We start from the raw sequence: 23,958 nt of genomic DNA, 5'->3' as shown, positions 1-23,958 counted from the left end.
TAATGAGAGTAGATAGGAAAAGGGCCTGTTTTTATTATCAAAAGGAAGATAGAATTTTATGCATTGGATGCATAAATTTTTAGACTTTTAAATTTGTTTCTTCTGACATGAAATCATCTAATAGAATTAATACCCAATTCTGCTTATAGAGGGAAAATCAGAAGAGATCAGAGTAGATTTTCAGTGGCATTTGCTCAATATTACTGTGTATATGTATGCATATTTATTTATAAAAATTTCTAGAATGAATATTAATATTAATAAGTATATTGAGATCTATATTTTTTGAAAATTTAGAAATGGGTTTTTATTGATTCTCTTTTATATGCAGTCAGTTCTGGAAATTACCACACTATTATGTATCTTATGTACCCAAACAATAATAATCCAGCAAAACTAACCAATAAAGCATCACCCTCTGATATTTTATATTAAATCTTCCTTCCCATAACCCCCCCACCCCCCGCCACTACAAGAAGAGAGATGGACTTTATTATCTCATTCTTTTGTCAAGATTAGTAACTGTTGTTACTTCATTTTTTGACCTATAGTGATATGTACTGTTTTCCTGGCATTGCTTATTTGATTCTGAACCAGTTCTTAAAAGTCTTCCCATTTTTCTCTGAATTCCTCATACATTCTATTTCCTATTATGCCATAAAAATCAATTTCAGTTATGTAGTTGGTTTAACTATTCTTCAGTTGAATTTCTAGATTGTTTTAGTTGTTGTTTTTGTCAACCCCCAGTAAGATAAGTTGAAAGGTACTATTTAAATTGTGTTTTCAGGAAAATAATTCTGACTTCAAAAAATTCTTTACTGTTTGGAAAATGTAATGTAGCTAAGGAAATTATTGCTGCTGTTGTTTAACATGTTTAAGACATTTTCTAAATTTTCAGTCAGATATTGTTATCAAATATCCATGACTTTCTACAACAGAGTTGTTCTAAGTCTACCCCTAACATCTATTTCTTTCTTTCTTTTTTTTTTTTTTTGGCAAGGCAGTGGAGTTTTAAGTGACTTGCTCAAGGTCACACAGCTAGGTAATTATTAAGTATCGGAGGCTGAATTTGAACTCAGGGCCTTCTGACTTCAGGGCCGGTGCTCTATCCATTATACCACCTAGCTGCCACTTCTATTAATTTCTTCAAGAATATTGACTTAGTTTGTAATAATGCTTCGATATCAGAAGACATTTCTTTTCACAAGAAGTTTATTTGTAATCTCTCCTTCAATATAGATGCAGTTTTCCAAGACTGCTCCTATCTATATATATAGCTCTTGATTTTTTTTTTAAATCATGTAATTTCACTAATTTAAGGAACTTCCACTAAGGAAGCCAATGTTGACGGGTATCTTATGAGGTTTAAAAAAAAGAGTTACTTCAGACTTGAAGCGATTAATTTACCTCTTTCTAGTAGATGTCTGGAATATAATTTGAACCCAAGCTTTCTGACCCCAAGGCTGTTCAATATCCATCACATTAAACTGTCTTTTTACTCTCATTTAGTGGGGAACATGTTTAACATTAATCATTAGTTCTTGGATTTGGGCAGTGTGTTCAATCGTTTCAGTCATGTCTGACTGTTTATGTTTATGATCCCATTTGGAATTTTCTTTTCTTTTTAAAAAAATTTACTTTTTCCCCTATTACATGGGAAAAATAGTTTTCTGCATTTATCTTTTTATAAACTTCTGAGTTCTATGGTTTTATCCTTCTCTCTCTCGTTCCTATGTCAGTGAGTAATCTGATATGTCATAGATGTATATTCATGTTAAACAGTTTTCCATATTAGACATGTAGTGAAAGCAGAATCAGAACAAAAGGAGGAAAAAAACCACGAGAAAGGAAAATATACAATAAATATAAAAACATGAAAATAATATGCTATAGTTTGTACTCAGTCTCCATAGGTGAGAAACTGAGGCAAAGAGAGTTAAGTGACTTGCCCCGGTGATACATCAAGTAAGCATCAGAAGTCAGATTTGTGTTCAGGAAGATGAGTCTCCCTGACTTCAGGCTTAATACTCTATGCACTGATTTATCTTGCTGCCCCCCCCCCCATTGTTTGTTGTAGTCATCTGATATATAATAATAGCAACAACATTTGCACTTCACAGTTCTTATTTCATATGATCCTCACAACAACCTTAGGAGAGGTAGATATAACTATCCCCATTTTATAGATGATGAAACTAAGGCAAACTGAAGGTGACTTGTCCAGGGTCTTACATCTAGGAAGTATCTGAGGTAGTATTTGAACTCAGACTTTCTTAACTGAAGTTCCAGTACTCTTTCCACTGTGCCACCTAAATGGTCCCCTACAAGGTAACCACATCTTGGTAATGATCAATAACAGTGCTACCTTGCTTCAGATTTTCTTTAGCAGCATTTTGTTTTTTACATTTTTATTGTGAATTCTCCCACTTCATCAAGGCTTATACTTGTATTTCAATTTTTTTCATTGTTATCTTCCCAGACCAATGAAGTCAAATTGCTTTGAGCATCCTTTTTTTTTTTATTGAACTATTCTTGCAAGATTTGTCATTAATGACCTTTCATGTCCATTTGAAGTACTTAGTAAATGTTGATCATCAAAAACTGATCTAGAAGCAGACTATGAGCTCTAGACTACAGCAAGGCTTCTGTTTCTTTGCAAAATTGTCCTATCACTTGGTTTATTTAGTTATTGTCTTTCCTATTCTCAAACTTCTTGGCTTAAAATTGTAGTATTAAAAAAAATTAAGGAAGAAAATACAAAATACATTCTTTTTGTTAATATGTAACTTTGCAAACAACTGCTGTCACTTTTTTGGAGCACAGAAATATTTTGTGTGTGTATTAAAAAGGCAGCACTAATAAACAGAAAGTGTTATTATCGAGGATTATATTAACATTATATAAATATTTATTGTTTATGTGTCCTGGCAGTGTTGTTAGTGTTATTCAGTTGTTTCATTTTTGTCCATCTTTATGACCCCATTTATGGTTTTCTTGTCAAGGAAATGGTTCCTTCTCCATCTCATTTCAGAGATGAAGAAACTGAACTAAGCAGGGTTAAATGACTTGTTCAGGGTCACACAAGTGTCTGAGGCTGGAGTTGAATTTAGTTCTTCATGACTTCAGGCCTGGTGCAGTATCCACTGCTCTACCTAGAACCCCAACTTTAAAAGTAGTTTATAAGTTGTAATTTAAAGGCAGTCTCTACTCCTTCACTTATATAAACAGCAATAAATGTCCAAAATGTTTGCAATTTTGCATAAGATTAAATTTACAGTAAATAATACATGGAAATAAAATATATTGTACAAAAGAATAGACCAAGGATCCTTGACTTTTTAATGTTAGGGATTTTTTTGGTAATCTGGTGAAATCTATGGATCCCTTCTCAGAATAATGTGATCTTTCACCCTCCTATTGCACATTATTTCATGTCATCCTTAGCACCACCTTTCTAAATTTGTTGGGGGGAAACTTACCCCCTTATTAAAGATAGATTGTTTGAAACTAGTTGGTGAAGTTCAGGCTTAAACAAACTCTTGTATTGTCCCAGTGCTCTTCCCACCATCTTTCATCTACTTAGCAACATTTGTAAATAACAGATTTTTTGTAATAATTGAAATTTGACCCCTTTTAATCAAAATCTCTTTATTTTTCAGAATCTTTTTGATGTTTTATCCAATGTAATAAATGATAAAATATATTATCCAAATTCTTTATGAAGGAAGTAAAGAAGAATTTATTAAGTATCTACTTTGTGCCAGAAACTAGTTTTACTTACAATATCTCATCTGATCCATACAACAGTTCTGAGAAGTAGGTGCTATATATAATTCCCATTTTATAGTAGAAGAAATAGAGGCAGAGAAGTTAAATGACTTACCAAGGGTCATTCAGATTGTAAGTATCGGAGGCTGAATTTGAATTCAGGATTTACTGATTCCAGTCTCAGAGACTGACTGTTTTTTTACCTTTTAAAATAAAGGGAGCGGCTAGGTGGCGTAGTGGATAAAGCACCGGCCTTAGAGTCAGGAGTACCTAGGTTCAAATCTGGTCTCAGACACTTAAGAATTACCTAGCTGTGTGGCCTTGGGCAAGCCACTTAACCCCATTTGCCTTGCAAAAAAAAAAAACCTAAAAATAAAATAAAATAAAATAAAGGTATTTTAAATAGTGCCTTAAATAAAGCATTTGACTGCTTTTTTACCTCTTTAAATAAAATGTGCAGAGCATATTCTCAGAAACTTGGGTCATTATTAGTTTACTTTATACATCACTTATAGGATGTTATATGTTGATACAGTGATGAACCCTGGGTCTGTTAGGATATGGAGGGTTGCTTGCTATTACATTTAATGACCTTAGATTGTTGTGTATTAGTAGATTTTTAAAAATGACCTTATTATCCCTTCTGTCAGTGACGATTTTTCCCTCCTGTCAATATACATACTTCTAAGAGCTTCTGATCTTCCTGGTGTAGGTAAACTTGCTATAATTGTGTAGAGTGTAAAATAGGCTTACTGATGTTATAAATTAATAGCATCTGAATTAGGGTTGGAGATCATCTGCTCAGGGAAGAGCTGTTCATTATCTTTGTGACATCTATTTAAGCCATTTAGAGACTTTTTCTGAAGACTTCTGTGATCATTGTATTCTGAATGGAGATATTTGCCACAAGTGCCTCCTCCAAATAAATGAAGATTACTGTATTTATATGTATGTATGTATTTGTATATGTATATAGACATCTGTACATATACACATGCATATGAATATGTATTCGTATTTTTTGTTTGTTATTCAGACAAAGGAATGGAAATCAGTATCTGGAAAATCAAAGAAAGTGAAACCTGATGAAAAGTTTTATTCAGAATCTGAAGAGAATGCTTCTGACAACAGCAGTGACAGTGGTATGAACTGTTATTTGTCATATTAGGATATTCATTCTACAACATTAATCCTTGGCATATACCATTATTTTGGCCTTATAAAATGTCTTTTATGCTTTCCTTCTGTGATATAAGTTATTTTAAAATTTATAATCAGTTATTTTACAAAGAATAAGATTAAAAACTGATACAAAGATATCTCATTTAATTGAGATAAGAATCCAAAGTATAGTGAGAAAATCTCTGGATTCTGCTCCTAGGGACTTGGATTCTGGTTGCTGCCATCTCTGTCACTAGTTGTACAAACTTAGACAAATTACTTCATCTCTCAAGGTCCAGTTTCCAAATCTGCAAATCAGATGTACTGCATGGTTTCTTCCATGTCTTGCCATTCAGTGCTTGAGCTATAGATAATGAAAAATACTTTTATATCTTTATGTAATGCTTCTGTTGCACAACTGTACCATATGTGAAGACATTCTATGACCATAAACAAAATGTGAAGTAAGTAAAATTTGATTTAGATCTTCTTACTTTATATTTCTATCTTGGGAATTTCCCCTTTTCTTTCTTAAAAACCTAGGCCTTCCTCTGTTGTATCTCTTATTTTTCTTCCTCTCCTTTTCCCATCAAAAGCTTGCCTTTCTTTGTATGTCACACTGGTATCACTGTGTTTTGCATATAACAGATATTTGATAAATACTGGGTTGAATCAAATTTAATTGATAAATTAAGCTTTGTTGATTTCATATGATTGATTATTCATGAGTTACTCTTCTCTGATAATCGCCTTGCATCTTAGTAATTTTTTCCCAATTACATATAAAAACAGTTTAAAAAAAATTGTAAGTTTTGAATACCAAATTCTATTCCCTCCCCTCCCTTAAGCAGTAAGTAATCTGATATAGGTTAATTACATATACAATTATATAAAGCATTTCCATATTATCTACATGTTTTTCACATGGAAATCTGTTGACAGTATCTTAACTCAGTGTAATGACTCTTGGACAATAGAAGGTCATTGGGGGTAAGGGAGAAATATTTTTCAGAGAGGTCTTTTAATCACCTTTATCTTCAGAGAATTAGATTGTTTCATGAGCTGCTAGAACTAAAAACAAAATCAAAAACAAAAATCCCCTCAGGGGATTAACATGTGATGATGAATCTTTCCTTTCAACAGGGGATCTGGAAGTTGCTGCCATTCTCCTCTAAGCTGCTCTTTCTTGGTGTAGGAACAGTTGCACTTAATGGTGTTCATATGTGGTCTCCAAGGGTCTAGGGCTACATACCTACTGTAGAGAGCAACCAGACTTCTTCTTTCTTTGTATCAAATGAAGAATACAAAAGTGCAAAGAAGCCTAGAAACCTTTTTTTTTCCCTCTTAGACAGTGAATCTGGAAGTGAAAGTGAAGATGAAGAAAAGGAAGAAGGCAGTAGTGAGGAGAGCAGTGAATACTCCTCTGATGAGAGTGACAGTGAATCCAGTTTAGACAACAAAAATCAAGTAGCCAAGCACAAAGCTAAAACAACAGAAGAAAGGTGAACAGAGATTTTTATCCTCTTTTAAAAATTAACACTTGTCTGTGATATTCTTTCCTGGTAAATATTTCCCTATAATTTAGAAATTAAATGAATCAATTCACTTATTACATTTATTTGAATTCATGTAGAATAGTAGAGGACCATATTTAAACTGCCATAAGACTTGGATTTCATTTTTAACTTGAGCAAATCTTGGGGGTTGCTGTTGGAAAATTGGTATAACCTTGGGAAGCTGAGTTAAATGATCAAGCAGTAGGTGTGAAACACTTAATTACCTTTTGCAGCAATTTTGCTGAGGGCTAAAATTAAATCCTTCAACACTTTGCCATTATGTAACTAAGACAATTGATTTTTCTAAATAATGTTATATTAAAAAGATTATGATCCAAATATTAGAGTCAGGGGCTGTGAAGGGAGACGGTCAGAAGATATTTAAGCATTAGTGCTTTTTAAGATTGCCCATTATCAACAACATTATCATGTGTTAAAGTATCATTAAAATTTTGAGTAATTGGGGCTAATCCTTTGGATTATATGAATCTGTTTCCTCCACTGCTGTCAGCAAGTGGCCTCTGCAGACATGATCACCCTTTACTCTGCTGCCAGCTCACTTGATGAGTTTGCAGCTCAGCTCAGTCGTGGCTGACAGCGCTGATTGGGGCGCAGTACGCACTCTGCTCCTTTTATTACAGACAGTAATTAAAGCAGCTCGCCCTGCCACTTCCATAACAAACACAGCATAATGCCCTAATTATGACTTTATTAATTTAAGTCAGGATTTAATGATTTTAAAAGTGATTTATATTGTTTTTCCTGTTCAGAACAAATGAAATCTGTAGGTTAAATTAATACAGGCTTTTCATCATTGCAAAGTTAAAAAGCTAGTTACCAGTAAATTCTTTTCATTAGATTAACATCTGAAACTCTAAGCAGTAAGGTAAACAATAATTACCCCTCAAAATTGAGTGATGCCTAATAAAATACTACTTTTATCTTGAAAGTCTTATCGTAAAGGTAGAAGTGAAAATCATTCACTTGTTGAAGCAAAGGAGTAATATTCATCTCATAGTTGCTTTACAGAAAATTTTCTCTTTGGCTACTTTAACAGTAGCAAAATACAGATAGGGTTTTCAGTGTTAAATCTTTTATAACATTATATAATTTTTAAATGTTTTTGAATATTTCTTTAAAAAGAAAAAAAGTTTATAAATGTATATGAAGTATTTCCCACAAAAATTAACCTGTTCTATTCAGGTATGTTTGAATTTGAAAGAATGATTTATCTTATAAGAAGAAAAGATTACTTAAAATGTTAGGATACAAATAATTTTTAAAAATGATTTATTTTCAAAACTATTCCCCAAAACATAAGGAATTTCTATTTTTCATTCTTTGTCTAAAATGCATTTACATGTGTTAGCCTTTATATATAAATTGTGCATCCCCTTGCCATTGTACCATGATTCCATTAAAGAAAAAGTAATTTGCCTCATTAGAAGTCAGTTGTAGGAAGTGATTCCCTTTCCAGCTTTATTTTTGTGCATTTCCTTATAGTTTTTAAAGTTTTCTTTCTCCTTGAAGCAAATACATTATGAATAAATTTTGAAAAACTAAGATGCTTTTAAGAATTACTTTTAAAAGTACCATATACTTTTCATTCTTTATAAAATGTTTCAATTAAGTTTAGGCATGCAAAGCTTAAAATATTTTATCAGTTGCTGAGCGAGATGAGCAGAACCAGAAAAAACATTGTACAACATAACAGAAACATGGGGGGGGGGGGTGGTAATCTACCTTAATGAACTTGCTCATTCCATCAGTGCAACAATCAGGCATAATTTGGGGCTATCTGTGATGGAGAATACCACCTGCATCCAGAGAAAGAATTGTGGAATTTGAACAAAGACCAAAGACTATTACCTTCAATTTAAAAAGAAACTTATTATCTTATTGTGTAATTTTGCTATCTCTTAAACTTTACTTTTTTCCTTAAGGATATGATTTCTTTCTCATCACATTCAACTTAGATCAATGCATACCATGGAAACAATGTAGAGACTAACAGATTGTTTTCTGTGGGGGGTGGGGAATTGTAAAGTTCAAAACAAATACATAAATTTTAAAAATTAAAAAAATATATTTCATTAGTGAAGTTATCACTTGTGCCAGGTGGAAGAGACAAGACATCCTAGGAGTTCATGATTGCCTCTTCACATGCTCTTTAAGAACCTCATTGTCAAATACTTTGGCATAAGCATTTTCTGATTGAGAAGGTTGCATTTAGTTACTTTTTTTCTGTAGTAGATGAAAAAGCACATTCTGGTTGGGTCAAGATCTGTCACTTATTTTGTATTTGCTGTGTCTTTGAATTTTAGAATGTCTTTTACAATCATACCTAAGCAAGTTTATATATATAGATAGATAGATAGATAGATAGATAGATAGATAGATAGATAGATAGATGTATATGTGTATATATAAGCATGATATATGTAAATATTCATATTGAAATTTAAACAGTGACGCATTCTGAAAATTCACCATTTCAAAATCAAAACCTGAATATTTAAGTTATTACAAATGTTATAGTAAATGTATTTTCTGATAAACTCAGTAAATTTAGTTCTACAGCCATTAATTATTTTTGTGCTATTATTGATGACTTTTTTTAGTGTTATTTTATGACCTTTTCTAGCTATCCTATTTAAAGTATATGTGACTTTCAATATAATTGATGAGTTTATGGATAATGATTTCCCTAGTGATAGATAACACACACCATCTATATTATCATTCCATTAATATGTTCTGAATTTTTGAGCCACCTTGAAATATCTTTTCATATACTAAAGGGAAGAAATTATGACACTGATTTAGTAAAGTTTCTTTTAAATTTATATGCATGATAAATTCACAGAACAGATAATACAGTTTCTTTTTATGTTTTCATTTGGAGCATTTCACAAATATGTTCATCTTTAAATAATGAGAAATTGATGTTACGTATTTTTTACAGTGATTCCGATGCTGATGAGAAGACAAATACCAAATTGAAACCATCTGATTCTTCAAATTCTGAATCTAGTTCAATAGAGGGAAGTTCTTCAGACTCTGAATCAGACACAGACAGTGACTTTGAGTCAAAAAAAACGAGTAAGGTGAGATCTTGGTATAGGATAATTTAATTTGTGAATATGTATATTCTAAGAAATAATTTTCTGAGGCACAGCTAGGTGGCAAAGTGGATAGAACACTGGCCCTGGAGTCCGGAGGACCTGAGTTCAAATCTCGCCTCAACTCTTAAATGCCTAGCTTTGTGACCTTAGGCATTAAGCAAGTTACTTAATCTCATTGCCTTGCAAAAAAAAAAGAAATAATTTTCTTTGGGATCAATCAATGCATTTATATTTTAAATCATTGGAAAACTTTAAAATTCAAGGAGAAAAATTCTCTTTAACTTGGTCTGAGTGTTCATGTACTATAGGACTCATTATATTGAAATAGAATGTTTTTAATGTCAGAAAAGCACAAGTATACCTGTGACTTACTAATGCATTTGTTGTTGTTGTTGTTGTTGTTGTTGTTGTTGTTGTTGTTGTTGTTGTTGTTAGCTAGGCAATGAGGTTAAGTGGCTTGCCCAAGGCACACAGCTGGGTAATTATTAAGTGTCTGAGGTGAGATTTGAACTCTGGTCCTCCGGACTCCAGGGCCGGTGCTCTATCCACTGCGCCATCTAGCGACCCCATTACTAATGCATTTTTCATAAACCAGTCCATTCTCTTTAGGTTTCTTGGACAGGTAAAAATGAGGAAGCATAAGGGGAAGTCAATGGAAGAATTTTTTTTTCAACATTATTCCTTTAACCAATGCAAATGTTAGTTAGATGTATACAGTCAGTATACATCAAAGGTACCTAAATCCAGATCTTCATATCTTCAAAGCAGACTGTCCACTGTGCCAGGCTAATCCTTTGTCATCAGGAGCTCTTGTTTATGTCTGTTTCTTTGGTGTATCTCTCACTACCTCCTTGAACTTGAAGACAGTGTTTACTAGATGGAGTGATAATTTTATGGTCTTAGTATCAGGAAGATGTTGCAAGGGATAGATGAGTAAAATACTTGATGAGGAAAATATGACTATTCTGAATGTTATTTAAGAAAAATAAATTGTTCAATTTTTATTTGTAATGATAAATGTATAAATGAGTATTTTTTTAAAATAAGCATAGCTTTTTGATAGAAATGTTTTTGATACTTTGTTAGAAATATTTTGAATATTCTATTTGTAGCATTATACTGCTAAGTAAATAAAAGTAGAAAGCTAAGCATATCGATATAAAAATTTAATATATAAAAAAATTATCTCAGATATCAGTGATGTTAAATTTCAAATGCTGTTGTTCTATATGACCTATGTCACTCAAAAATCTGAAAATTTAGTCACTTACCATTGATCCTAATTCCAATTTGCTCGACTTTTTTTTTTTACTTAGCTTGTTGCATTCTTTTGGAATTATTTTAATATGCTAAATGATAATCACTGATAAAAATGGGTTTAACTAAGTAGGTAACTACAATTAGTCTTTAAAGAATATAGGAATTTTATGAGGCAGCTAGGTAGCACAGTGAATAGAGCATGGGCCCTGGAGTCAGAAGGACCTGAGTTCAAATCTGATCTCAGTTACTTAATAATTACCTAGCTGTGTAGCCTTGGGCAAGTCACTTTACCCCATTGCCTTGTAAAAACCTAAAGCAAAACAAAAAGAATATAGGAATTTTTTATTGTTCATTATTTGTCATAGCACTTAGTTTTATATAATTTTATATGTAATACAATTTCAAATTTAGACTGAAATCTATAAATTGAATTGTATACTGAGATTAATTTTTTCCCAGTTGATATTTTGTTTTTCCAGTTATGTGTTATGAAAGTTTTTCAACATTCATCCATATGCATATGCATATTTATAAGTTTCATAATTTCTTTCCACCCTCCCTTCCCACCCTCCTCTCAATAGTGAACAGTCTTGTGGTCATTATACATATACGTTTGTGTTTAACATATTTACAGATAAGTTACTTTCTGTATGAGGAATTAGAACTAAGGGAAAAGAAAGAAAACCATGAGAAAGGAAAGAAAAACATAAGAGAAATTCTTAAAAAGTGAACATAGTGTTCATTCAGATTCTGTAGGTTTGTTTTTGTTTTGTTTCATTTCTCTTCCTCTAGATGAAGATAGCATTGTCCGTAAATAGGTGTCCCAGGGCTGTTCTTGCTCACTGTACTACAGAGAGCAGCTGCATCAAGATTGGCCAACTCACTATGTTGTTGTTAATATGTACAGTGTTCTCTTGGTTCTGTTTCCTTCACTCAGTATCAGTTCCTGTAATCTCTTCCATGCTTCTCTAGAGTTTGACCATTTGTGCTTTCTTATATAAAAATAGTATTCCATAACATTCATATACTATAAATTGTTCAGCCATTCCTCAATTGATAGGCATCCCCTTACTTTCCAATTCTTTGCCACCACTAAAAGGGCTGCTATGAATATTTTGGAGCATGTGAGATTTTTTCCCATTTTGTATAATTTCTTCTGGATATAGGCCAATACCAATTGGTATTACTGGGTCCAAGGGTATGATGAGTTTTATTTATCTTTGGGCATAGTTCCATATTCCTCTCCAGAATGGTTGTATCAGTTCACAATTTCACCAACAATATATTAATGTCCCAATCCTCCCTCAACTTCCCTGTATTGATCATTTTCCAATTTGTCATCTTAGCCAGTCTGATAGATATGAGGTTGTACCTCATAGTTGTTTTAATTTGCATTTCTCTAATCAGTAATGATTTTGGAGCATTTTTTTCATATGATTATATATATATAGATATATAGATATATAGATATATATATATATAGAGAGAGAGAGAGAGAGACAGAGAGCGAGCGAGCGAGAGAGAGCTTTAATTTCTTCTTTTGAAAACTGTTCATATCCTTTGACCATTTTTCAAATGGGGAATGACTTGTAATCCTATAAATTTGATCAATTCTCTAAGTATTTTTAGAAATGGGACCTTTATCAAAATCCCCATGCTGTAGAAATTGTTTGCCAGCTTTCTGTTTTCCTGCTAATTTAGGCAGTATTTGTTTTATTTGTGCAAAATATTTTTAATTTAATGTAGTCAGAATCATCTATTTTGCAATATATAATTTGTTTGGACATATATTTCTCCCCTTTCAATAGATCTGACAGAGTATTTCTTGATCTGGTTAATTGGTCTATGGTATTGCCTTTTATGTCTTAATCCTGTACCCATTTTGACCTTATAATAAAATAAAAGCTAATTAATAAAAATGACAATTCTACCCAAATTAAATTATTTATTCAGTGCCATACTAATCAAATTACCAATAACTATTTTACCAAGCTAGAAAAAAATAATAACAAAATTCATTTGAAGCAACAAGAATATCAAGGGAACTGATGAAAAAAAATGTAAAGGAAGGTAGCCTTGCTCTTCTAGATCTAAAACTATACCATAAAATGACAGTTATCAACACTGCCTGGTACTAGTTAAGAAATAGAGTAATGGATTTGTGGATTAGAATAGGTTAAAAAAAAAACCTAAAGTGGTGCAGTGGATAGAGCACAGGCCCTGGAGTTAGGAGTACCTGAGTTCACATGTGACATCAGACACTTACTAATTACCTAGCTGTGAGGCCTTAGGCAAGACACTTAATCCCATGGCCTTGCAAAAAACTTAAAAAAAGAAAAAGAAAAAACTTCAATAAACAACTACAGCAGTCTACTATTTGACAAATCCAAGGACATTAGTTTCTGGGATAAGAACTCACTATTTGACAAAAATTGTTGTTGGGAAAACTGGAAAATAGTATGGCAAAAACTAGGCATAGACTCTCATCTACAGACCTTGTACCAAAAAGGAGATAAATACCAAAAAGGAGATAAATTTTTAGCCTTAAGAATTTTTATAGTCATTTCCTCTAGAGTGCTCATTTTCAGAGTTCAGATAAATGAGAATTTTAGGAATTTTAGAATTAGAGGCTATTAATTGATCTATATATGAAGTGTCATTAGGATATTTTCATTGAATTATTATCTCATTTTTATAGTAAATTACAAAAAAATAGATATTTAAAAATATTGAATATTACTCAGACCTATAAACCCATTGTTTAGGAAATGAGCAGTTGAAAATAATAATAAAACAGTGGAATGTTAACTTATTATGTTTTAATTGAGTTTTTCTTAAATGATTTTGTTTACTATGGGTAGGCATTTTCTAACTTGAGGAATTTTCCTAGAATTGATTTTGACTTACCACCATGTTTCATGTACAAGTATTCCTTGATACTTGATATCCAAACTGTGTTAGTCTTGATTGGGGAGAGCAAGGAGAATGTAAAAGAGGGTTTAGAGTGAAGAGATGTGCCCTTTAATGGTTCATGTCTAATGACAAAGGAATTTGTGAAGGTGATGAAAGGTGAAGGGAAACAGAGGAAATTAGAGTGTTGAATTTATCCTTTATGTATCTATACCATCAAAAAATTACTGAGCAAGAGCTACTAAGATTAAGACCCACAGAATTCACATTATAATAAATGATTATGTTGTTTTGCACTGTCAATCTAAAGTAAAGAAAGTCATTGCAAAACAATCCTAGGTGTTAAATTTAGCAAATCTTAGGAAGCCATCCTGGATTGCATTTATAAATGCTTGCTGATTAATTGATATGTCCAATATAATTTCCTTATAAAAAGATTTTTATATATCATGAGAATCTTTTTTTTTTTGACCATTTTGAGCTAGATACAATTTATTTTAAAATCTCAATGATGAGTGTAATTTTTTCTTTCTCTAAGCCTTCTTCTCTTTGGAGAAGTTACTAATGCTTGGTCTCTTCTCTACAAGTGATTTGGAGTTTCTCATATAAATTATTTTTACCACAGTTTGTCTTTAGACTAATTTATTTGTTCAGTTGTCAAATGAGAGAAACTTGTTCTTATGTATAATAACTTCTGATCTAAATATTAACAATAAAGGCAAGAGTTGGACACTTAGTCTTAGCATGATACTTAATTAAATATGATAAAGAGACTAAAAAATGTATTTACTTTAATCTTTATCCTCCCTAAATCTTTTTCTCTCATTCCTGAATCTACTCTTCAGATTATGTATTCAGGGAAATTGAGCATGAACATGAAACCTTAGAGCAGTTCTCAAGTTACTCTATTGAGTATTTAAAAATTCTTGATTCAGTCGATAGTCCTCTTTGTTAGGGAGTATGATTTTTTGGCTATGTAAAATAGTTTCCTGTAGTGATAGTATTGCCCCTGCCCACCTCATAATGTTGTGAGGTTTAAGTGAAATGACATATAAAAATAGATAAAAATTTAGATATAGATCAAGAAGCTTTTCCCAACCATCTTAATTCTAGCTCCTTCTCTCTGTTAATTAATTATATATTACAAATAAGTGTGTATATGTGTGTGTGTTGTTTGTAAATATTGTTCACTTCTTTTCTCTCCTTGTATACTCGTAGCTCCTGGGAACTGTCCTTTTACCTTTTTTTTGTATTCTGAGAGGTTAGCATGGTGCCTGGTATATAATATGCACTTAATTTGCTTGTTAATTAGTGATAAAAGAAAAAACATGAAACAGAGCATACCCTCAAAGAGCTTGCATTCCATGGGGGGGCATAGTTTGACATGCATAATTATGTAATCAATATATAGAAAACAAAACAAGATAATTTTATGAGAAAACACCTGCTTCTAGGGAAATTAGGAACAACTTCATCCAGAACTGGCACCTGCACCTACATTTTTTTAGTTTAACATTTTATTTTGACCCAATTATGGGTAAAAACAATTTCTCCGAACCCAATTCCCCCCCACCACTGATATAGTCATGTTGAGAAAGAACATAGGACCCCCCCCCCAAAAAAAAAAACACAAAGCCTCAAGGAAAAAAAGTATGCTTCATTCTATATGCAGATGTCATCAGCTCTTTCTCTGGGGAAATGAAGTCCTTCAGAGTTGTCTTGGATCATAGTATTGCTGATAATAGCCAATATATTCATAGCTGATCATCTTACAATATTGCTGTTACTTTTGTACAAAGTACATTTTACTTTGCATCACCTCATGTAAGTCTTTTCTGGTTTTTCTGAGAGCATCCTGCTTATTATTTCTTATAGCGTAATAGCATTCCATTATAATCACATAGCACAATTTGTTCAACCATTCCCCAATTGTTGAGCATCCCCTCAATTTCCAGTTTTATTTATATAAAGATATACATACACACACACACACACACACACACACACACACACACACACATACATATATATGTAACTTTCTCCCTAGCCTTAGTGTATATCTATATATGTACACACACTAAGGCTAGGGGAAAAGTTTGAGACTAGGTAAAGGGTTTTAAACATCATTAAAATCTTTATTTTTATTTTTGAGGTAGTAGGAAGACACTGAAATTAATTGAGCAGAATAATGCCACGGTTAGACCCGTGCTTTAGGAAAATCATTTTAGTAGCTATGTGGAATGGGAATAGCTTTTGATGCAGGGAAATCAATTAGGAGGTCATTGCAGTAGTTTAGATGACAGGTGATAAATGTGAGTTGCAAAAAGTAGTCAGATTTGAGAAATGTTATAGAGGTAGGAAATCACAGTTGTTGTCAACTGATTGAATACATGAGATCAAGGGAAATTTAAGAATTAAAGATAATACCCAGTTTCAAAACTGAGATATTAGAAGAATGGTAGTACCTTTATTTTTTTTAATGTTTTTGCAAGGCAAATGGGGTTAAGTGGCTTGCCCAAGGCCACACAGCTAGGTAATTATTAAGTGTCTGAGGCCAGATTTGAACCCAGGTACTCCTGACTCCAAGGCCGGTGCTCTATCCACTGCACCACCTAGCTGCCCCAATGGTAGTACCTTTGACAGAAATAGGGAAAAATTGAGTTTTTAGAGGACAGACTTATGATTTCTTTTTGAAACTTCTATAATGACAGAAATAAGTACCTGAGAATTGCCTACATAGAGCTGATTAAGCCCATGGAAGTTGAATCAGCAAGTGAAATACACACACACACACACACACACACACACACACACAAAAGAAGAGGGGCCAGGACATAGCACGGGTCTAACCATGTCAATATTCTTCTCAGTAAATTTCTGTGTCTTCCTACTACCTCGAGAATAAAAATTCTCCACTGTCTTAAGTTCACAATGCTTCCGTGATACTAACCATCTCATACTTAAGAATCACCTTCCCCTTTTGTCTTTAATCTTTCCCTGCATCCGATACCACAGATAGTGGTATGCTATGCTAAGGAATAAAGACTGAAAAGGAGCAGTCAATCAAGTTGGAAGAGAACTAGAATAGAGTAGTATCACAAAAAAAATCATAAAAGAGAGATGATTCATGAAGAGAAAGTGCTTAACACTGGAAAATACTGCAGAGAACTCAATAAAAAGACCATCCTATTTGACAAGGTGGAGCTAAGATTGCAGAGTGAAGGCAGGGACTCATCTGAACTCTCCCCTAAACCACTCCAAATACCTTTAAATAATGAAACTAACCAAATTCTAGAGTGGCAGAATCCCCCAGAAGACTGAGGAAACAATTTTCCTGCCCAAAACAATTTGGAAGACCCGTGGGAAGGATCAGTGCAAGGTTATACAGGCCAGCAGCACAGCTCAGGCTGTGCTCCAGTGAACTGATTCAGCCATCCAGGAAAAGACCTTGTGGTAACTGGGACCCTGTGGGCACCTGGGGCCCATGGCAGCAGTGGCAGTTTCCAAACTTCTCAGCCCAGGGATTGCCAAAGACAACTTAGAAGGTCAGCAGGACAACTCTGTGGCACCAGACTGAGAGTGGAGCACAGTTCAGTGCAGGCCTCAGCGCAGACCGAGCCTCAGGGGACCAGAAGCAGATATAAGGAGCCACCCAGCAACTGCTTCTAGAGTGCTTGTCCCATGGACAGTAAGGGGGTCACAATAAACTGCAGAGATCGCTCTGTTCTCCCTGGAGCAGGAGTCTGCTGCTTTACCCATACTCAGATCCAGGTCTCAGACTGGGACCCCATACTGCCAGAGAGAAGCAGGGATGCTTCTCAGTGGTTCCAGGTCAGAGGAGTGTGCTTGTGGTCATCCACATATCAGAACACAGGCCAGGGGAGCAGTCAGAGCCTCTCATAAGACCTTGAAGGAATTGAGACCCTGCAGGTCCCTGGGGCTGAACCTGAAAACAGCTGCAAAAACACTTGCAAGCATGAGACGGTGCACCCTCCACCCTGCAAGCAGAGCCCCACTTTAACAAAGAGTTAAAATCAAGTGACAGACTGAGGAAATGAGCAAACAACAGAAGAAAAAAAAATCTGACCATAGACAATTACTTTGGTCTGTGGAGGATCAAAATACAAGATAGCACTCAGAAGATAACAAAGTCAAAGCTTCTGTATCCAAAGTCTCCAAGAAAAATATCAATTCATCTTAGGCTGTGGCAGAGTTCAAAAAAGTTTTTAAAAATGGGAGATAGAGGAAAAATTGGGGAGAGAAATGAGAGTGATGCAGGAAAATCATGAAAACCAAATTAGCAGCTTGCTGAAGGAGATACAAAAAAAATTGAAGAAAAATAACATTTTAAAACCAGTTTGGATCAAATGAAAAAAGCAGTTCAAAAGGCCAAGGAGGAGAACAATGCCTTAAAAAGCACAATTGGCCAGATGGAAAAGGAGATACAAAAGCTCTCTGATTAAACTAATTCCTTCAAATATAGAATGGAACTAAGGAAAGCTGATGACTTTGTGAGACATCAAGAAGCAAAACAAAATCAAAAGAATGAAAAACTAGAAGAAAATGTGAAATATCTCTTTGGAAAAAGAACTGACCTGGAAAACAGATCCAGGAGAGATCATTTAAAATTCTTTGGACTACCTGAAAGTCATGATCAAAAGAAGAGTCTGGACATCATTTTATATGAAATTCTCCAGGAAAACTGCCTGAAATCCTAGAGGTAGAAGGCAAAATAGAAATTGCAAGAATCCACCAATCACCTCCTGAAAGAGATCCCAAAATAGTCAAATTCCAGAACTCCCAAGTTGAAAGGAAAATATTGCAAACAGTCAGAAAGAAACATTTCAAATATTGAGGAGCCACAGTCAGAATAATACAAATATAACAGCATCTACATTAAAGGCTCATAGGGCTTGGAATATGATATTCTGGAAGGCAAAAGATATTGGTTTACAATCGAGAATCAACTACCCAGCAAAACTGAACATCTTTCAGGGGAAAAGATGGATTTTCGATGAGATAGGGAACTTTTAAACCTTTCCTGTTAAAAAGACCAAAGCTGAACAGAAAGTTTGACCTTCAAGCACAGGAATCAGGTGAAGCATAGAGAGGGTGGAGGGGAAGGGCTAATTATAAGGAACTTAATGATTTTGAACTGTGGGTATTCCTGCATGGAAAGGCAGAGGAAAGAGTTGAAATTGAAGGTATACTATATTAAAAAGATGGAGTTAATGGGGGGAGATAGAATGTGCTGAAAGGGAAAGGAGAAGTAGAATGGGATATTTAACAAAAAAGGCAAGAAAAAGCTTTAGCAGGAAAGGAGAAGGGGGGCTGAATGAGTGAGCCTTTACTCATCAGAAATGGCTCATAGAGGAAATAACATGCACACTGAATTGGGTATAGGATCTTTCTTACCCCTAAAGGGGTAAGAGAGAGAGGATAAGACAAGACAGAGTGAGAGAGAGAATAGAATAAATGGGGGATATGTGGGAATAGGATGGAGGGAATTACAGCTAGCAACAGCAACTGTTGGGAAAAAGTTGAAGCAATTTCTCTGATGAACTTACGATAAAGAATGCTATCTAGATCGAGTGAATGTCTATCAATTGGGGAATGACTGAACAAATTGTGATGTGTGTATGTTATGGAACACTATTGTTCTATTAGAAACCAGGAAGGATGGGAATTCAGAGAAGCCTGGAAAGAATTTCATTTACTGATGTTGAGAGAGATGAGCAGAACTAGAACATTGTACACCCTGAGAGCAACATCAGCCTTAATGGACTTGCTCATTCCATAAGTGCAACAATCAGGGACAATTTTGGGGGTATCTGTGATGGAGAATGCCATATGTATCCAAAGAAAGAACTGTGGAGTTTAAACAAAAGACAAAAGACTATTACTTTCAATTAAAAAAAAAAAAGTTGTCTTATGTACCATGTAATTTTTCTGTATCTTATATTTTATTTTTTCTCAAGGTTATGATTTTTCTCTCAACATATTCAATTTTGATCAATGTGTGGCATGGAAACAATTTAAAGATTATCTGACTGGGGCGGGGCGGGAAGGAAGGTTGGGGGGAAAATTGTAAAATTCAAAACATTACAAAAAATAATAGCTAGAAACTACAATTGTATATAATTAGAAAACAAATAAAATATTTATATTAAAAATGTTATCTATCCCAAAGACAGAACTGTTGGTCTCTGAATACATACTGAAACATCACTTTATTTTTTCTCACTTTATTTTTCTTGAGGTTTCTCTTTGTGTGTAGGGGTTATGTTGGTTTTTCCAATTGTTGGTACCTCCACCTCCCTCCTGCCCCCTGCAATTACTATATAGTTATATACAATACACATATGCAAATATATGTATATATGTGTGTGTGTGAAGTAAATTTATATTTATATATACACACATGCACGCACATACTATCTTACTCAATAGTAGGTCAACTCCATGAGTATAGTGACTATTCATCTTTGTCTTTGTATCCCAAGTACAAAGTCCAGTGATTTGCATATAATACACCTTTAATAACTGTTTGTTGGTTGATTATGTATTTTTCTTTTAGAATATGACAATTTAATTAACAGTAAAAATAGATGTGAATTATACTATATTCTTATACAAGACTTTTGAATGCATTAGTTAATTGTCAGAATTTTTTTCATAGCAATTAAATTGTGTTCCTTTGTAAAAGTGTCAGCAGAAACATCAGTGATGGCAAGAGAGATTCATATTTATATCACTTTATTGGATATCTCTTTATATAATTATGTTTTATTCTTAGTTAAAATGATGAACAGACATGGTGAAGGTTATGTTTAAATTAATGTATTTTAAAAAGCTTCCCTTTCCTAGAAATAGTAGCCATTTCCATGTTAGTCTTTTACTCACATATTTAACTATAACATGGTATTTCTAAACTATCTTTTTTATTTTTTTGCTTTTTTTGCTTTTTGTAAGGCATTGGGATTAAGTGACTTGTCCAGGGTCAGACAAGCTAGATAGTTATTAAGGAATTGTAGTCACATTTGAACTCAAGTCCTCCTGACTCCAGAACTTGTGCTGTATCCACTGTGCTACCTAGCTGCCCCATTTGTAAACTATTTTCAACCAAATAATAGTAATTAATAAGCTGAACACTAATACTTTAAATCTGTTTTCAAATACAGATTCCAACATTGCCAAATTTTCTTCAAGCCATATTAAAATATAATTGGAAAATACTTAATAAAATAACTAAAAATATAATAGAACATAAATAAAATTACATTTAAAACTAAGCCAGAATACAGCCTGTAGACATCCTTATGTATGATTTAGTGACCCCCCATTTCCATTTAAGTTGACATCATTGATTTAGATAACACTGATGAAATAATAATAATACATCTCCTATGAAAATATTTTTAGTTCTTAGCTTACATGTTTTCTCAGTTCCTAGGTAAGGGATTTTCATATAAACACTGTGTTAATGGGTGTCATTTTATGTAGAACAGAAAGCATCTGTGTGAAATAACAATGCATTTATCTGCATATGAAAAGTATCTCACATCTAGACCTTTTAAAAACTTATTGCTGACATTCATTGGATCCTGAAAATAACTGAATTCACAGTGGTGTGGTTAAGATTTAACAATAATATATTTTCTTATCATCAAAGTAATTAAGTGGCATCTGAATACATGCCAGTGTTATATGTGTGGTTGTCTGCTGTCATCATCAGAGACTGAGGTGGATCTATTAGATTCATGCCACTATGCTAACCTAGTTGAAGACATACACAGAAATTGATCCTATATTTGTGCTTCTTTGTCTATAAAATTTTAAGAGAAGGGTTTTAGATGGCCTGCCTTAACTTGTCATAAATATCTGCCAAACTATCATAGATATAAAATTTGTGGATTTTGAAGACTAGATTTTTATGTAACTATCTTAAGGCATTCTGTAAGTTATACACAGTGGTTGAGTTTTTACTGAATTTTAACAAATGGAAATTGCTTTGGCGTTCACAGTGCATTCTGGTTTAAAATTTAATATTAATTTTATCAGCTGTACATACTTTGCATGGAGGCATGAGATTCAATAGGTTGCCTTGACATCTCTAATTGAAAATATTTCATGCAAATATTTGCCCTATGAAGTCTCCAAATATCTTGCCTTATAACACCAGAAATTAGCATTGAACTGTGTCCTGATTTCAACATTGTCTGTTGGCTTACTGAACTTTGCATAATATTTATCCCATTTTGTAATTTTAAGATAAAAAACTTTTTATATATCTTTGTCATTTGAAGTACATCGACTTTCCTGTAATGTCATATATATGCCATTTTTATTAGATTGAAAATGAGTGTTGAGAATAAGCAAAAATCTTTACAGGTGTAATACACATTTGAAACTGAACAGCTATTTAAGAGACCTGTTCCTCACACACACTTTCAATAACTTAAGATGCCTTAAAAGAGGCTTTGGTACCTTAAAACTGTGGCTTTGTATTCCATTTAAAAATCAGGATCCTTTGAAGTGTTCTGCGGTATAATTGAATACCATACAAAAAAATGCGGATTTGAGAAAGATAATTTGATAGCCAGTTATTTTTGTGGTAAGATTTTAGGAACAGTTTCCACTGTCCTTACACAAGTTTAATATGGTCGCTCAGCCTAATCCCATATTTAAAAAAAAATACAAAAACAAATTGTCTTATCTTTCTGCCTGATCTCTTTTCAAGTGCTAACACAATGGAAACAGTGGGTGATCTGTCAATGCGTTTGGTTTGTCAATGATGGTTTTATATAAACATTGGTGGGGTAAGAAATAAAATTCGCACAGTAAAATATGATTTCATCTGCCTTTTCTCTGCAGCTCCGTGGCTCATGCTGCGGTGTGAAATTCTCATTTTACACACTTTGCAGGCGGAGCACATGAATTATGCATTGAGCAAGAGAAATCTCCTGCTTCAACTCCTATATGCATTTACCCAGGTTCTGTCTCTATTACCAAGATGAATTGCAAATGGAGGAATGTTGGATGGAATATGGCTCTTAACTTCTTTGTTTAGAATTCAGATTTTTCTTTTCATAGTAATATTTTAAATAAGAAAATGTTTTGATTTAAAAAAATTAGATAAACAATGAAATATAATGTAAGAGGAAAATGCCAGGCACATCGCAAGCTTTTTATAGCTTTGAATTGGAATGCAAGCCTTTTTCATTCAGCAAAAATGACCATTATCTGTTACTAATATTATATTTCAGTCACTTTTATTTGCTCTTCCCAGAAAGTCAATGAATTTCTGTCGTTTTGAGATTTTTTTTCTTTGTCTTTTAAATTCTAATAAGAGCTCATGCCAGTTTCATCTGGGGCTTTGATCTTGCACATGATGTGATTTGTGTTTAGTAGGTAGTTATAAATTCTTAGCTGTGAAATAGGAAATAGAATGTAGACCTATTACAACTTTACCTTGATCCTGATCTGATGAGTTGCTAATTTTTCAGCTGTTAGTCATTGTTATTCATGTGGCTTACAGGAAACTATACCCATTTTGCTCAGTGTAAAATTTTCAAATGTCACATGACATTAAGCTTTTTTACTTTGTATTTTTGCACAGTAATGATACCATAGATGATATGGGATTGTCATCTTGAGCCTAAGTTTTCTGTAACTCAACTTTTTGACTCTTAGGGGTGGAACCAAAATTTCACCTGCCTATTCTGAACATTAAAGCAATTTTCTCTTTAAGATATGAGACTTAAAATTTTTAATGGAAGAAAAAAAGTGTATTCATTTAACTGATATTGAATTGTCAGCATAGGAAAAATATTTGCATCAAATATGTCTTAGAAACATTCAGCTTTTACAATTTTAGGGAAAATTGTTGGGAATTTCTGATAATATTAATAATGATATGCAGGTAGAAAAATTTGAAAAATGAGTATCTATTTTCTTTATTTCTTGAATTATATAGTAATGATCTCCTTCTATCCCAAATAATTTCTATAGATTTTTAGAAATACATTCTTAAAAGAAGTAAAAAAAGGGAATGGGAGGAATATATGGAGGAAAAAAATCTTGAAATTATTTGAAAATTATGCATAATAAATGCAAGTAAGTAACTAAATTAATTTGACTTCAGTATCATTCACATATCACTCACATATAGTATTGCA

General features: G+C 33.2%; 1 protein-coding gene across 6 annotated transcripts in view; it reads left to right on the top strand.

Annotated features, from left to right (window-relative positions):
- Positions 1 to 23,958, top strand: part of AP3B1 (adaptor related protein complex 3 subunit beta 1) — a 374,259-nt gene that overhangs the window by 240,784 nt on the left and 109,517 nt on the right. For all 6 annotated transcript variants that reach the window (XM_074204381.1, XM_074204379.1, XM_074204375.1 and 3 more), the window contains exons 18-20: positions 4,805 to 4,910; positions 6,278 to 6,431; positions 9,451 to 9,592. In XM_074204381.1, the coding sequence (XP_074060482.1) occupies positions 4,805 to 4,910; positions 6,278 to 6,431; positions 9,451 to 9,592 (402 nt within the window). The remainder of the gene's footprint in view (positions 1 to 4,804; positions 4,911 to 6,277; positions 6,432 to 9,450; positions 9,593 to 23,958) is intronic.

The sequence above is a fragment of the Macrotis lagotis genome, chromosome X (genome assembly GCF_037893015.1).
Source record: "Macrotis lagotis isolate mMagLag1 chromosome X, bilby.v1.9.chrom.fasta, whole genome shotgun sequence".
Taxonomy (NCBI): Eukaryota; Metazoa; Chordata; class Mammalia; order Peramelemorphia; family Peramelidae; genus Macrotis; species Macrotis lagotis.
This window is presented reverse-complemented; position numbering and strand designations above follow the sequence as displayed.